Here is a 17779-nt window from a genome sequence, read left to right as displayed (position 1 = left end):
CAAAGCAAAACACTTTTCCATGTAAGGACGATATGTATATTAACCTCAATAAAGACCTCTCCCAATAATCCTCCATAGAAGAGGCTCATTCCTTGTCTCTGTCTCAGAAACCACGGGTCCCTGGCCATTCATCAGTGGCTAAGTAACAATTAAGGCAGATGCAGAGGCCTATAATGATTTCACCAGGGCTTAGCTTCATTCGTGAGGCTGGGTACAATTTTCTCTGTGTCCCAATGCTAAACAGGGGGTGGCAGTGGGATGGGGTGGGTGGGTGGAAGGGTTGCTGTTGAATATTCACAGCGACATCTCCCCTGCCATCCCACGGGTGGGCAACAGCAAAAGGGAAAAGCAGATGAGATCGCTTTTTTTTTTGGAAGAATGTTGCACGGGTTGCTTATTTCGGCACCAGATTCAGTGATCGTTTAGTGAGTAATTGTCAGATCAGTACACTGTATTCTATAAAGATACACAGAGGTCTGCAGAGGTAACGGCTCTGCTTTTAGAAATGCAGACACTTTAATGAATTAAAGCCTTGATTAAGTTCAGCACAATAATATTACTTCAGCACTTCACCACCAGTTATACACCCTCCCTCTTCCCGAACCCACTTCCCCGTTTAAACTGTAGAAAAACAAATAGCACCCCTACCAAAGACTTAAAAACCATGTCATCAGCTAGGGACATAGACAGCTACATAAACATGAACAGAAGCTGTCATGTCCCAACATAATTATTAGAACAATCCCAGACATTATGAAGCAGGATTCATCTCCTAGCGATCAACCTAGCCAAACCGAATATAGGCTTACCTACAGTAAGTAAGTAGCCTTGCCGAGCCATGAGGCCCATAGGGCAGGAGCCTATCTCCTGTTTCTGTAGCGTGAGGCAGCTTGATGTACAAGTACACCCCCTGGACATGACGCTAGTATGTCGCAGGGACTTACCCCCATCCAACACTTGATGCTGAGTATCAAGCAGGGAGGCACTGGGTCCCATTTTAGAGTCTTTGGTATGACCTGGCCGGGGATCGAACCCCGACCTCCCAGTCTCAGGGCGGACACTCTAACCACAAGGCCACTGAGCTACAGTACAATGTCAAAAACATGTCAAAGACAAACACATGTCTTGGCTGCTGCAGAATCATCTTATGTCTTTATTTATCAGAGGCCAGGCTGTGGCAGGAGAGACCACCTGCACTTACTTACCTCTTCAGAGCCCCCATGCGGGAGCAAAACGGCTGCAAAGGCTCTGAAGATTAACTTACAAGTTTTACGGCTCAGTCGGCACACGCTATTATTCCTATTCAATCACGCTTGCCTCCCAACACTATAAATAATTTTAACAGAGCATGATGTGTGCGCACGTGCACACACACACATGCACACACACACATGCACACACACACACACACACACACACACACACACACACACAGAGCACCTGATTGACCCCGTTATGGCTCGATGTCAGAACCTCCAGTGCTTATATATGGGTATGTCTTCATCTTTTTGGGGAAACGCAGGAGTTTTCCATCTGTTTGAGGCAAGTGATTCTGTGATCACCCAGTACATAATGAAGTGAGATAGTATATTTGGGTGCAGGGGGTTGGCAGGCGCGGACGTTGGAAGCGAGGATATTAAAAACCAGACTAGCCAAGATGACAGGGATTCGTCCGCTATTAGCAGAGGGCAGGGTTGAAAATATTATTTTAATAATATAGTCAAATTACATAGTGGAGAGGGTTTTTTCTAATTTAAATGCTGGTCACAGGCACTGCTTATGATGGTAGTGGTGATTTGCCACCGCTATGCCTTTTACTACCGATGGCTAAATCTATAATATTGGAAATCATGACAACTTGTTCAGATGGATTATTGTTTTCTGTCAATGTCTTCAGATTGTCACTTAATTGGCTGCAGGTATTCAGCTTTAGGGTTATCTTTAACCAAGGCTTTCATATAGTTTTGTTCCTTTGCTTCAATCACACTCCTATCAAAAGACGCTTTGTAACGAAGAAGCACGTTGTACTTAAATCAGCTTTCATTAACAAGAATTAGCCTTCTTACCATAATGAATTTGTTAAACATTTTGCTGTAGTATAGCAATAATAGTTGTTTTGTGTTTTTTACCTTGGGCAGGGTTATTAGTTGTGAGGATGGCATACAGTACTTACAGGAGTTCCTGAAACAGAAAGGACAAAAAGTCATGATTAGCATGAGCATGCTCCATCAGCACCATTCAATAATAAGCAATAACTCCACTGTAAAGAAATATCCCAGTTTGGAATACAAATACTCTTGGCTCTTGATATCACAAAATTCTCCTCCTGAGGGAAATAGTCTAGAGTCTAGAATGATGATTGGTTTTGGTATCTTGAGGGCTAATCCTGGTTATACATCACGTAGGACATGTTATACTCCATCTACAGTAAATGAACCACTTGAAACCTGGCAAACGTTGTGAGCTTGCCTTGTATATCGGCAATGTTTGGTGAAGAGATTAACTGTAGATGGGGAAAAAGTGGTCCAAGTAAGAGTAAACACAGGTGAGGTTTGAATAACTTTGTAACCGCCCCTTTCCACGTTCCAGACTAATAGTGATATTAGTCTGACCAATCATTTAGCTTCAGACACCCAGGAGGGCCAGATCCCCTATGGCTTCCAATCAGCATGCAACTAGAAAAAAGTGCTCCTCAGAGCACAGGTCTCTGCCAGGTCAGGTAGGTTATTGTGGCCTCCTGGTGACGCTATAATAAGCCAATGTGAAAAGGGTGCCATTTCTTCTTACGCCTTGACGTTTGACATTTTTGTTCCAAAAATGAGTTTTTCAAAGATCCACTTGCTGGTGGCGCTATAACAGGCCAATTTAAAGTAAATTAGCATGCAACCATTGTGACACTGAACATGGTAGTGCTTTGTTATATAAAGTTCTGTAAACATTTTTTATGGTTTGAATTATATATAAGGATAATGGATGATTTCAAGTGTTGCATAGCCTACTGCTGTGTATTTATATTGTATTGTATTGTTTGTGTGTCACATGCACGTCTTCTTTGTCTGCTGAAAATGGCTGGAGCATTGATTTCAAAACACCTTTCAGTTGAGTTCTGTTCGTTTCTATCATTCATTACTGCAGGATAGTAGGCATAGAGCAAATACAGTAGCGACTGTAGTGTTACCATAGTCATATTTAAATCCCCCACCGCAAGCAGGAATTCTGTTTCAGCATAACTCCAAAATCGCACCGGTATTTTTATCCCATGGCATTTATTGCTGGCATGGTGACAAAGCACTCATCCCACTATCCGGTTTCCGAGCCATTTGAGCCAACAATGACCGCCAGCATCTGGGCGATCCCGTTTTGTATTTTGTGACTGGCTCTAATTTCACTGCTACAAGGGGGCTGGGCGCTTGTTAAAAAATGCTCTCGTGTTTTTGCGAGGTGACACGCTCGTCCTTTCCTCCCAATTACTAGCCCTCAAAAGGACCGTGTGCCAGCGCGCTTCAGGGCTCCCTCAGAACCCTGCAAATCATCCCGGGTCTTAAAGTTCTTAAGGGAACCCAGCTGCTCCGATCGCCACCAAAAAAACCAACAAAAAACACAGGAGGATTTTCTTTTTTAAACAAGTCTTACTTCCTTATGATTGGATGAAAAGTGCAAATAGCTCCTGCAGCTGGGGCACTTAATGGAGCTCAATGTTTGAGGCTCACTGCGGCTGTACTTCAGTGCCATTATTTCATGGTTCATTGAGCTATGGCTACATAGCATTTTCACTAAGCCTGCATAATTATGGGATGTTGACTGGTTCCTCAGTTATGTACAACATGCCTCAAAGACGTGACCTAAACCATACGACGCATCCATGTGAATGTGGAACCGTTCAATTGACAATTAACATGGCCAATGCGTGGCAGTTAAGAAGCAATTTCTTGCAAAAGCTGCCTCAAAGTTTTTAATTATTGGTATTCATCAATAACTCTTCAAATGAGGCAATAATTGTACTGCCTCATTCAATAGCTACAATCAATGTCTGACCGCCAACAGCCCGGTATGATGATGATATGTCAAGGTCCAACAGTTCCCAATAGCGTCATAAACAATCCGCCATCAAAGCCATTCACACCAACCATGTCTACCTACTTCAGTTCGGTTAACTCTATTAACCATCTGTTTGCACACACTTCCACACACTGCCACCTCCTGCCATTTCCGCCACAGCGGGCCCTGTTCCTGTTTACGGTAACGTGCAGTCACCTCGTGAGAATGCAAAGGTCATTGGCCTCAATAGACAGGTATGGGGCATATATATATATATATAAAGTATATATTTGTGTGTGCTCACTGCTCACATGAACCGAAGAGATGTTATCGCATTCTAAAATGTCAACAGCGGTCACACTTGTAACTAGCAGCTGCAGGGGGTGGCAGACAGGAAATAGCTTTTTTATTATTATTACATTGCTATGACAGACAGTGCAGCAATATCTGGCTTTGTGCATCCCATACATCTGTCATATTTATTTACACAACTCCGCAATTCCAGGCAGCATCAGTTCCTTGTGTGTGTAAGGTGGCGATGATTCATGTGGAGGATAGGGAAACTTTCCAGCACTGACCACCCGCTCTGACGGTTTCAGACAACCGCAGTTGAGGCTGTGGTAGTGACCACGACATGAAGTTGTTTCTGTGTTACTGTCATGCCACACTCCTTTCCATATGTTGACAGTAAATAAGCATGAAATTCTAACGAAGCACAGTATCCCATTCAGTCCCGAGTTCCAACGCTAAGGTAAATATCATGGCGTATTTTCCTATTTGTGCTCACTGTCACTTGCAACCGGGAGTCCATATTGAAAGGCTTCGCCTGCCTAGTGGGGCGAATGAATGAATGGCATTGCTACCAAAAGCATCTCTGCTGTGAATTTGTGAATTTTATTTGCGGGAGGCTCTATTTGGCGTAGTCACTAATATTGACTGAGGAGTACTCAGTCTAGGAGTAAAGGAGTACTTTAAAAACGCTTCACCGGAATATCTGTGCTGCTTGTGTTTAGACCTATACACAGGGCACTGTACCGGTTCACAGAGCAGAAAGAATTTAATTCAATGGTCTATTGATCGCACAAGAGAAATTTCACAGAACATAAAAAAGCACAATTCAATACACACAGGAATAATTGCGTGTAACAATAGCAAACATTTTACCCAGTGTAGTATGTAATTGGAAAAAAAGCAAAGTGGATTCGCTGCTGCTTTTGGGCAGATCAACAACAGGGCGCAGCAAGACAATTATTGAAAACACTAAATTCACAGAAAACACAGTCCTGTATATGAACAGTAGACCCAAAAAAGTATGTTTTTCACCTCTATCATCCTGTCAACAATCATCTGAGACTCTAGAGAAGGGAATCCTGGATTTACACAATGATGCGTCTCCTAAAAATCTATTAAATAGTTTTCATGGAATGGTACAGGGACCTTAAAGGGACTGTGACATAAAATAAAAATGTTTTTCTTTCTGTGGTCTGGGGTTTTCTGGCTCTAACAAGTGCTCTGATTTTCCTGCTGTTTGTAACTTAAGAGCCAGCAAATCCCACATATATGTCAATGGGATTTGCCAGCAGATGTCATTCTTTTCACTGTTTTGCCTGTTTTCATTGCAGCTAAAAAGGCTTGCAAACCCCAGAGAAACTCCACTGAATGTTCAAAGTTTTTTGGGTGTAATTGAGGTCATAAAACCTAAAATAAAAAATAAAAGTAAAAATAAATGAAACAGGTCTCCAGGTCAGGTTGGCCTCCTGGTGGCGCTATAATAGTTCAAGTGTGACCCATTTTGAACAAAATGCCTCAAATCATGAACTCCAATTGCTGTGAAACTTTGCACGCACATTTTCAGTACGTTGAGGATCAATTAATGCCTCCCTTTTTACATTGCCCTATTATAGTGCCACCAAAAGGCCAATTTTTTCCAAACATCACAAATCACAATCACAATCCTGACCTGGTACTGTATATAGAGACCTGTGCTCCATGGAGCACTTTTTCTAGCTTTTAATATGCTTTCGTGTTCCATTTCAACCTGCTTCATATTTTACTTGGAAATATGGTTTTTGTACACTTGGTTTGCAACCACAGAAGCTACTGGTGAAAGTTAATGTCAGTATATGGATTTATAACGAGGAGAGGAACATAATACAGTCAAATGTTCCACAGAATTTCCATATGACTGTAACATTAAGGTGGTAGTAATGCAGCACAGTCCAGCTACTTGTCAACAGGCTAGTGATCATCAAAATGACTCTGAGCAAATTCACATTTGCACACATAATGCATAATGTACAGTAAGTATATATTGTTCTAAGTTAGTTGCTGCGAGAGTGAGGTCTAGCCAACACCAACTCAGGATTCCTGGATCGCTGCCCTCCACAATTTCCTATCCAACATCAGGTTCTTGAGCACTTCACTGTTGTCAGCCAAGCTGTTGCACCGCAGCATGTCTACATCGGTCGTACGCTTCTTTCCCCTCCTGGCTTTGCCCTGGGTTGGCTCCCATAGGGTCAATGTACTTGACGCAGTGCCCTGCCAGCCTCATCCTTCTCTCTTTGTCCGTGACCCGTGGTAAGTCCCCATAGAGGTCCACATTTCTGATGCGGTCCGTCCATGTGACACCTAGTGCCATTCGTAGCATTCTTGTGTAGACTCCGTCCAGGGCTTTTTCCTGTTGTACTGTGAGGTTCCATGTCTTGTACTTACATTGTACTCACATTATGCATTATGTGTGCAAATGTGTTTGGTCAGAGTCATTTTGATGATCAATGTATACTCTATCAAAGCTTTATCACAACAAAGGCTTAAAGGGTAAGACCACTTTTGTAGAGGTTTGGGTTGTGTAGTTACCTTGCCATGATGTAACTCCAAATGTGGACAAGAAAAAAAAAAATTGCTCCAGTGATTAGAAATTGATTATTCAAAATATGCTCCTCATTGACTTACATTGTATGCTGAAACAGCACTCAAAGTCACTCTTTTAGTATGTGAACAAACACAAACAAAGAATATAGAGCATCACCAAAACTCATGCATTTTTTTAAATAAAAATGTTAACTTCACTATTTTATATTATTTTCTTCTGGTATGTTCTATATGGGTGTGTCACATTGTGTTATGTTATTTCATTGCCTTACTGTATACCCTGAAATCTTGAATAAACAAAACTGATCTTTATAGTATATGTAATATTGTTTTTTTTACTTACTAAAAGAGTGACTTTGAGAGATGTTTCAGGGTACAATGTAAGTCAATGAGGAGCATATATATTTTTTCTTTTTTTCATTACATTTTTATTGAGAAGAATAAAGACAAGAACAAGAACGGGGAGCATATTTTGAATTATCAACTACACAACCCAAACCTCTGCAAAAGTGGTCTTACCCTTTAATATCACATCCTTCAGAATCCGAACAAACCATATGATTCAAGTCACTTGAAGAGTTCCCTGCACAAGTTGTGTTGACGTTCTTGGAGATTTTTTTACGAGACAGTACTGATTATACCCATAAAAGCCACTCCAGAAAACGGCCGCTGCTCACTTTTACGATATAAATAAAACAGTCATGCAGGACCTGCCCTTAGATGTCCGTACTGTGGACTCATGTGGCAGATACACTATGAGATCAGTCCATCTGGGCGGACACTGAAGCCAGCTGCAATATGCTGCAGTAGGGTTATTGTACTTGACATGAGGGGCAGAACTGTCATCTCTTCGTTTCCCCATTGTCCATCCTTCAAGGCTTCATAGCACTCTGTGTGCCACTCCAGACATCACACGCGCACATGTGTATTTGCTTCACTCATTTTGAATCGACTTGTCAAGAGGAAGCTATTGTAATTCAGAGAGAGAGCGACAGACAGAAAGAGACGTTGATGTACTATTGGCTTTTGCACAACAGTGCCGTTTGAAATATGTTGGCATGATCCATGTTTATTGGACAGTTAAGTGTTGCATAAACAAAACTGATGGATCTCAGAGGCACACACAGCCGACCAGAACATTTAACTGTTGTCTATCTATCATTTCACTCCCCCCCCCCCCCCCCCCATCTTCCGTGTATTTCCAGTCATACACTGGATGACTGTAATATTATGTAAATAGTAAAAATCAAATAGGGCAGAGAGCCATACCACACTGTGATGCATGGCTGTACGCTCCAGACCCGAAACGGAGAGCGCGGCCGCAAGAACAGGATTTGAAATTAATTTGGCAAAATAAAAAAAGAAGGATGGAACAGATACTTTGATGCTCATATACAGTATACTAGAGGTTGTTTGAAATACGGCCCTGATAGCTGATTATGTTTAATTCCAATGACTTTACAACACAAAAGTACATCAATATCAGAGTTCACATGGCTTTGTAACCTCAACCAACATATTATTTCCCCATCATATTATTGAAATAAACGGGGGAACCATAGTAAATCAGCTCTGTCTTTTTGATTTGCTTTAACGAGCGAGTGAGCGGGCATATTTTAGCCCAACTGACTGGGTCAAGGCCTGCTCTGCCATTGTGAAGTCTCAGTGTCAGAGTGCCGGTAGGCTCCAGTGCCCATTATCGCGCTCTTCTATTAGGTGTGTGGAGTGTGGACGCGACGTGAGTGCCTGCCAAGTATATGTTCCCTCTGTGAATTCAATTTGTGGTTACACTCTGTCTCGGGGGAGGCTGTGTGTGTGCACGTGCGTGCGTGCGTGAAAAAAAAAAGGCCCTTCCCCGAGGTCTTAACCGAAGGCAGGACTGAGTTTCATGAGCCAGAGAGGAGAGAGAGTGGCAACTGGAGGGAGGGAAGAGCATGGTCTGGCTCAGAGGTCTTGCAAACTGGGAATGGCCCTGAACTCGATATCACAATCTGAAAACATGACAGCCACCAGGTCTCAAGCAGCCTTTACACGTTTATGTTGGACATGGGTCGACCTCTCGCTGACTCCACATACAGAGGTACCCTTCGATGGGGAATATGTAAACACAGACACGGTGAAGGCTGACCACAGTAATGCTGCGCTTACATCTTCCCTTCTCAAGAGAGATTTAACAAAGCAGCGCACGGTTTAGTCTTACAACCTTGCTGTTACATTCTGATGGTTCTCTGAAGTCTGAAGCCACATAGCTGTGTGTAGGTTATCTATCACCTAACCTGGGATCCGAAGATGTATACTTTCTCATGATTTTTTTACACGATTGCATGCATAGGCATGATCTATTGGTGTTCTACGGCAGTACCGCTGAATCTTTTCTGGACAGAAACTCAAGTGATCTGTGGTCTCATACACACAAACATACCAGGTTCTCCATTGCGTCCTCTTCTCCCTCGCTTTCCCGTCGGGCCTGCCAAGAGACGAGCACAATGCATTATTTTCAGTTTACAATCAGATAGTCCTCGTTGGAGTTTCATGTTCCACAGTTTGCGTTTTATATTGCAGGATGTACAGGTTCAAACCTCCTCAGTGTGGGATGAGGAAGAGGCAGCGAAGAAATATTGCCTTTGGACTACATACAGCACAAACCTCAAAATCTCAAGTATTTAGGCACAATTTAGGTACAAACTGGCCTGGAAACAAGGAACACACACACTCTTGCCACAGGCGTTGAGCTTTTTTATCTGATTTAATTTTTTCCACTTACTGTACTGGTAAGCTATTAAGTTTGGTTGTCCTGATTTTTTATTTGTTTTTATAACAGTCATTTTTACTTTACCTCGCTCCCTTTTGCTTCCTGTGAATCTGCTAATGCTCAGCTGGAAGAGTAAAACAATTACACGCTTTGTTAAGTTTTACGTGCTGAAGACTCGACTGCATTGTACTTGGGCAGTCTTCAGTGCTGACCGGACAATCTCTGGGGACCTTTAAAGCAGATCTCGCCCAGTGTTGGGATTCTCCGTCCGTGTGAGGAGACCTTTATTGCCTTGTTGAGGCTGACTGCTGGAAACCACTTTTTGTTTGCCATGATGGGCATTTTGTGTTTCTGTGGACATTTTCCTACAGGTAATAGAAAGTAATGTAAGTATCTGTATATTTGCGCCAAATACTTCCAGGGCACACAGCCCAACACAGCGAGAGGAGGAACAAAAAGTTGTACGAGCAGCAGCCGACATGTCTTAGATTTCACCACAAATGGTAATATAGTGGACGCGATGCGATCAAAAATCACAATTTACATCTGAACGTCAGGCGGATTGGACAAAAACAACAACTTTAGAGTATTTTACTGAGAAAACAAGCAGCAAAGAAACGACAATGAGTGGTTCCTTATGCGGTGCGCGTGCATTGATCCTCATGATAGGAAGAACGTAGGCGCTGTCTAGCAGCCTGGACAGCACGAAAGGTTAGTTTTGAGCTTCAGCTGCTTGGAATTGATATATTATAAACCCTATAACCCGCCATATGGCGGGTATGGCGACCTGCGGGGTAAAACCTTAACCCGTCATCTGGCGGGTTATAAAGCGGCTTGGCGTCGTGAGTGTTAATTTTGGCATTGCATTATAAATTGCTGTAGTCAATTCAACAGCTGGGATAACAGTTGCTTCAATACTGTTCTAATTGATAAGTCAGTCACTAACCCAACTCCTAACATGCCACCAGTGGTCAGTAAGTACATTTACTTAGTTACTAAAGAAGTACATTTTATGTGTACTCTACTTGAGTATTTGCATTTCTGGATACTTGTCAGCACCCATGTCCACCTAACGCTTTAGAGATTTCAGAAATTGCAGATTGATAAAGGAAGAGTGGAACAGAGGAAACATGGATGCTACACATCGTGCTATGGAGGAGATTTACTGTACAGCAGCACCCCAGGCGTGGTGGACATAAAAGTGCAGACTTTTGTTCCGGTTCCACGACTGTCTGTATGATGTTTAGCTTTCAACTTGTTCCCTCTGTTTGGCTCAGCCTCTGCCTCTGATTTGACTGCCTTGGACTGGATGACTTCCAGGACAGCGTGGGGCTCTAGTATAACTCCCACTTAGTATCTACACAAGGTTCAAGTGTCATTCATTTTATCTCTGCTTCTGGTCAGACTGCATGGTCAGACCTTTTGGGAAATGTAGACTGTCTCTGATGTTTGATTGATATATTGTATTTATGTTTAACAATTTGATTAAAAGAAAGTAGGCCTACAGTATTATGTTGGGGCGCCGATGGCTGAGTTGTTATGGCTCATATAGGCCCTATGCAGCCTAAGAGCAAGATCGCAGGCTCGATTCATGCACCCGACGGCCTTTTCTGTGTGTCACTCCCCGTCTCTCTCTCCAGCTGCCATTTTCCACTACTATCCAAATAAAGGCAGAAAAGCAAAACAAATATGAAAAAAGTCTCAAGCACTTGGCAGCATTGAAAAACAAACCCTGTGGTCTGTACACGTAAAGATGCTATTGTTTTCACATTTCATATTGAATGTCAAAGTATATTGTTGTATTCGTCATAAATGCCTAATTTTAAACTGCATAATGTGACGGTGTCACGCAAAAGTAGTGACAACAGCCTATAAGGCAAGCTCACAGTGAGTCTGTCGCATCATCATGTGTTGCAAGCTTGTAGAACAGCATTTATTTATTTAGTGTTCACCTATAGGCTATACATATACTGAATAACCATAAGTGACTAACTCCGTCTGTGGGTTTTATAAATATTTAGGTTATTAGAGGTTGTCCACCTCTGAACAGCGCTCAGCGGGTCAATGGGGACCCTTATTGGTCTCCGGTTCCAACTCCGATGTTGTGGATTTACCCCCTTTACCCCCCTGGGGTTTAAGAGGTTTTAATGAATAAAAAGTCAGAACAATTGTGACTAAATAATACCTACACTGTTTCCAATGGTACACATTGTAATCGTTTCATTTCCTGAAAAGTAACAGGCATTGCTTTTGCCTGACAACAATATACTTTGATCGTGGTGGTCAGTTTGGTGACGAAGTCTCCACATAGTGCGAAGTCTCCACATAGTCTGAGACAAAATAGCATCTTGTTTATTCTTCATGTACTAGCAGATAATATGGGCTTCTCAATAACATCTTACACTCAAAGCATGCAAAGCCAAAGAAATGATGACATGTTGAGATATAAAAGTAGTTAATGTTTATTCCAAACCTACAAAATCAAATACAGTACAAACATGTCAAATAACTACGAAGGGCTCAAAAAGAGAAAACAGAAAAACCAAAAGCACAAAACAGATGTTTTGGGGACTCTTTGCCATTTGGGGTTTATTTGTAGTTTTGGAATAAACATTACCACTTTTGTAACTCTGAATTTGATCATTTTAGCAATTTTGTTGTTTCTGATGATTTTGCTACTCAATATTGGTTAGTCATTGAATCCATCTGCAACACACCCACCCACTACTGAATACACCTCATCACTTTACCACGTGCACGCCGCCCTGCTCAAGCTACGGAAAATACCAAATGTTTGTCTCTACAGGCCACCCACCACTCCGTTGACTATCCACACCGGTTCGCCTGTTTCGACAAAATAGTTCCCCAAGTCTGATCAGGAGGACAATGTCATTCATTTCTAAAAATGCATTTATTAAACAAAAATCCTATATTACAGGTGCATGTTCGCTAGCAGCATTATACGTGCTAATGCTAAAATAACTCAATGTTCATTATAATAACAAGCCGTGACTAACTATGCCATAAACATTTGCGATAATGAAATAAAAATAGCAAGTGCACACATGCAAGAATATAGTGTGCCACTGCAACTTAGTAGACATGGGTCATTTTGGAAAAATAACATTACATTTACAATAATGATAAAAATACCAAAAGTGCTACAGTAGGAGCCAATCTTGTTTTTTACTTAGTTACAGTAAGTAGAGTCATATAAAAATAATGTGCAGATCATTGCGAGTGTACTGAATACTGTATTCCAATACTGACATGCAACTGTGTAGCTGTTTCTTAGTCAAGTAAAGCTTACTAGGTAGGTTGGCCCTGTAGGCAAAGAACTCTTTGAAGAACTCATGGTCATCATTATAAATGATGTCAAATGTTGTGGAGACGTAGTCTGAGTATCTCCTGTAAGCCCAAAGTCATAACTCTCTTCAATCTAATTGGTCACGGTTAGATGTTTGGAGAACACGAGAAACCTGCATTCAGGTTCTAGATGCCTGAAGGAAATAAATTACACAGGCAGAAAATAATATTGCCAAATCATTCAGATCACATGATATATGCGCCTAACACAATTCTTCTTTTTTTCAGTATTTCCAAATGATATGCTTTGAAAAGCACAATAACAATTACTTAACATGTGATTTGATGTGCAGTGGAGGCACTTTTATATTAAAGACATTGATTCCCAATTGACATAAGAATTTAGCTCTCCCTGGTGTAGAAAAAATTACTGAAGACGTATATCTTCCTTGGTCAAGGGGGTGGGCCAGTCCCCTTTGGATAAACGGTAGATGTTTGCTTTCACATCTGGGAGACCAGATGGACCAGATAGGAGCAACTGCTAAATGCCAACATTGTAAAATGTTGACACGAGTTTACAGGAGTATCGGGCCCTTCCTCACCAAGGAGTACGTCTGCCCGGCTACTTAGCCAAGCCTCAGTCATCTCCAAACTTGATTACTGCAAAACTCCCTGCTTGCTGGTCTGCCGGCATGCTCTCTCAAACCCCTACAACTGATCCAGAAATGCTGCGGCACGCCTGATCTTCAATCTCCCTAGAGGCTAATTCAGACCGCTGCAATTTTTCTCCACAACATTCAAATTCTTAAATCTCTTTGCGCCAACGATAACAGACCTAAGCCCATAATGAAGCACCGCATCTGCAATGCGACGAATCTGCGACATGAGCTTGTACAGTAGATCAACTATTTAACCCGACCTGCACTTACATGGCCAAAACACAGGGCATCTGTCCCTCCTAATCACACGACACCCTTGCCAGTGCTAGAGTCTGACATCCCATTATACTTTTGATGAGAGTTAGATGCTTGGCTTTCCAACATGGGAGCCCCGGTTTTAAATCCAGGTCATACATCAGTGCCGGTGGCCAATGATGTTCCATGGACGTTGAAGACAATGCAGGTTTTCATTGGGAAAAAGGCGATATGTCACCTGTCTGAATTGAGATCTTCACTATCTTCAAATATATGCTTCTGTATAACATCAATAAACCACCAAGCTCAGTCTTGAGTCTGCGTGTAGTACTGCAATTCGGAGGGAAACGGAAGCCCAATGGATGCTCGCTGGACATTCCGCGTCTCACTGGCAGCGATATTTAAACTTGGCAGAGTTCCAACATTCTTCAAAAAGTCACTCGGAAGAATAGAGCGTCTCAGGGGAATTTCACAAGGATCGGTGGTTCGTCTAAATAGACTTTATTATGTTCCATTTAACCCCACAACACAGATGAATGAATTCATTAAACCTGGTAAGTGATGCCAACAGTCGTGGATCCAGGTCAGGACAGGGCTGCACAAAAAGCTGGCTTGCCATCCTACAATTTTTTCTTTTTCTTTTTTTACTCAACAAGTACATTTTTGTGGAGAAGCCCTGGCGGACAGGAGGACAATTTCGATCCAAGATCCTTATTAGGCTGCATGACAATGAATAAATCAATACATGAAATGCTAATTCACGGAACATTGGGTCCACTGTCAAGGGGAAAATATGTAAATTGCACCGCAATTTCAGCCCTTGTCGTCTACCAATGTCACTGTTCTCCGATTCTTTAAGGGGGGGATGGGTATTGTTGTCAGAAATATGAATATCACCGTCGTCTGCCAGCTACACTGTTTGGACTGATGGTTTGGCCTGCCCTACATTGTGGAATATATGTGGGCTTTTCCAAAGACAAAACAGAGGGAATAGATACGGCTTTGCCTGCTCTCCCTGCAAAACTATAAAATATCGATTATCATCAGTGTGTTTTAAACAGCACTTTTAGCAATTCTTATCGCTGTACAATACATTAGTTTTGAGGTTATTCATTTGTTTAGCGGTGCAAACCGCTCCAACATGTGACTTTGTGATATTAACTTGCCTATAACTCCCGACATCCCATTACTCCGACTATGTGGCTTTGTGTGTGGTTAGGGTTAGGGATAGGGTTAAGGCCTATTCATAGTCTGGATTTTCGGTGGTGAGGTGACCACCGCTCCGGTGGTGAGCTGACCACCGGAGCTAAAATAACGTTGAAGAGGTGGTGAGTAAAAACAGAGAGAAGGGCTGTGGTTTGCTCTTCACCGCGGCTCGTGACGTCATGTTGTAGTTCGGTGGTCACCTAACCACCGAAAATCCAGACTATGTATGAGCCTTTAGTAATGATCCCGTCAGACTAATGACAATAAAACAGGATACAAGCAGACCAAGATGTGGGCCATGTCTCCACCAATTCATTATCAGACCAGGTAATCTCTAATGGAGAATAGTGTTCGTAAAAATACTCTAATTTGTAACTACTGTACATGCTCTCACTGACCTTTCTAAATTCTACCCATACCATTACTTATCCCCTTAATTCCTTCAACCTCGGTAAAAAAGTCGAATAAAAATAAAGAGTAAGTGCTGTAGGGGGACCAAGGAGGAAGAGCTTGGAGGAAGTGGAGGAAAAAAACCTCAGCTCTGTTCTACGCCAAACATGCATCTCCTCCTCAGCCCCCCCACGAGACAACACGGTATCTAACCCACCGTATCGTTGTCTAAATGTTTTTTGCATGACCTGAAGAATCCGGCAGTCCATCACTGAAGCTCGGTAACGAACCCTTTAAAGTTATATATGTGCTTGTTTACTGGAAGCACGTACAGCACACCATCCGCTTTGTCTCCGTGCATTCCCTTTGGACCAATTCAAGACGAGAACCCCTTTTGGTGTTTTAAGCATTGTTACACTGTAGCTATTTTAGAAGAATCGTGAAAATGTGGCGCAAATCTTTGAATATATATACTTTCCGAGCAAACGTTTTTAACTCAAATCTTTGCTTCTGGTGGGGTCCCTGGAACAACATATTTTCAAATGGGGGTGGGGCGGCCAATTACATATAATTCTGGGGGTCCTTGACATGAAAATGTTTGAGAACGACTGACAAAGAAACATAGGGTTTTTCTGAAAACTGTCAGGATTTAAATGGTATTTGTAGAATCATCCTCAGGTCTAAATGGGTTAATAGCTGTCACAGCTTTGCAGAGGTCAGGCTGTTACAAAAGGCACACAAAGACTAGTTTTGCATTCAGTTCAGACATAGCATAGAACCTAAAGAAAAAAAGACAGGTGCGCATTCTCTGGGTGCTACCCTTGGTTAAGGCAGTGGGTGCTCAGCTATAAATACAATTATTGAGCCTCTTTGGGGGCGTTCACAATAAAAAATGTGAATTTGCATCCGAGACAGATTTGCATCCTTTAGTGCCGCTTTTTCCACTTTTGTGGTTTGAGTTAAAGGGCCACTTCACCCCGTTTGCAAACAGATCTTATTTTAATGATGTTTAGGCCACAAGAAACACTAGATATTTTAGTATTTTAAAGTGCCTGTGATGTCACAGGGACTGGTCTCACTTCCTTCCTGGACTACATCAAGGAACGTTACAGAAGGAAGACGTCATGTACAGTGTATACGCCATGACACTTTCATGGATGCTTTCATGGGAGGCAAAGCTCGCACCGGAAGTTCCATGGATACATGGCAGTGGACGGAGCCGGCAGCTTAACGTACCAAGTCTCACGATGCTTGGTACGTTCAGAAACGTACTTTGTGCTCTTTAGATACCGTGTACACATCGAAAAGCAACACAGCAAACAATTATGCGGTATATGTCTTCTGTTATTTTCCAGAAGTGATTAGTTTACAAAGGTCATTCAGGACAGTCATTCAGAAATAGTGTTTGTTCATGAGCTGGTCACTGCATGGGCTCTCGTTGACTCCAATGCATTCCACCAAACTTCTGGGTGTAATTTGGCTCCCATGGTGCGTCAAATCTACTGTCTGGAATTGCATGATAGCAAAAATGATGTCTGTGGACTACATGTTGTCTCGGTAGGACAGCCCTCCCCCTCTTCACAAGGAGGAGCAGTGCACCAAAGCATTATGGTCATTTTAGGAATTCAGCAATCCAGTCAAACACTAGTCAAACACACATACAACTACATTATTTTTCTGGCCGTGCAAATTTCAAATTGTGCTACTGTTATCTACTACAAATACTATTAACATTGAGTGACTGCAGTTTCTTCCAGCGGTGAAATGTCCCTTTAAATAATATATAATAATATAATTATAATAATAAACACCTTTTAGGGCATTGTTGTCCCTGGAAGTTCAACTCCTGTAAATTAGACGGAGGTTTCCATTTCCCCACAATCTGATTAGTTATCTCAGGTTAGAAAATAATGTCAAGCTATTCAAGGCTATGCCGTTTCTAAAGAAAGACTAACACAATTATTTACCTTGTTCTAAACCCAAGGCATTCAAGTATTTAGAATCATTTGGCTCCTTTCAAGACAAAATTGATTTTGCGGGCCATTCTATAGATGCCCATGGATAAAAAGTTAAACACCCTGCCTTTATAGACGGCTCACCTACTGTAAGAGCCTTCTGTATTGAATCCAGGCTGCCTTATGTTGCTCGGGACTCAAATGGGTTTTGGCAACACATTACAAAGACCAGTTTGGGGGCCTGTTTTAACCTTCTGAAGTCTCGACCCAGGCCTTGAAAAACACTATCCTGAAGCATTTTTCACATTATTTTCATATTCTGTGGCATAAATCCTCATAATCCTCAT

At 42.0% G+C, this 17779-nt stretch overlaps 1 protein-coding gene across 1 annotated transcript in view; it reads right to left on the bottom strand.

The window, feature by feature from the left end:
- The window catches only part of col25a1 (collagen type XXV alpha 1 chain), a 181992-nt gene that overhangs the window by 74394 nt on the left and 89819 nt on the right, over nt 1-17779 (bottom strand). Inside the window, exon 3 of the mRNA XM_080791994.1 lies at nt 9324-9376. Within this exon, the coding sequence (XP_080648120.1) occupies nt 9324-9376 (53 nt within the window). The remainder of the gene's footprint in view (nt 1-9323; nt 9377-17779) is intronic.

Source organism: Protomyctophum bolini, assembly GCF_963924005.1.
Source record: "Protomyctophum bolini genome assembly, chromosome: 20".
Classification (NCBI taxonomy): Eukaryota; Metazoa; Chordata; class Actinopteri; order Myctophiformes; family Myctophidae; genus Protomyctophum; species Protomyctophum bolini.
This window is presented reverse-complemented; position numbering and strand designations above follow the sequence as displayed.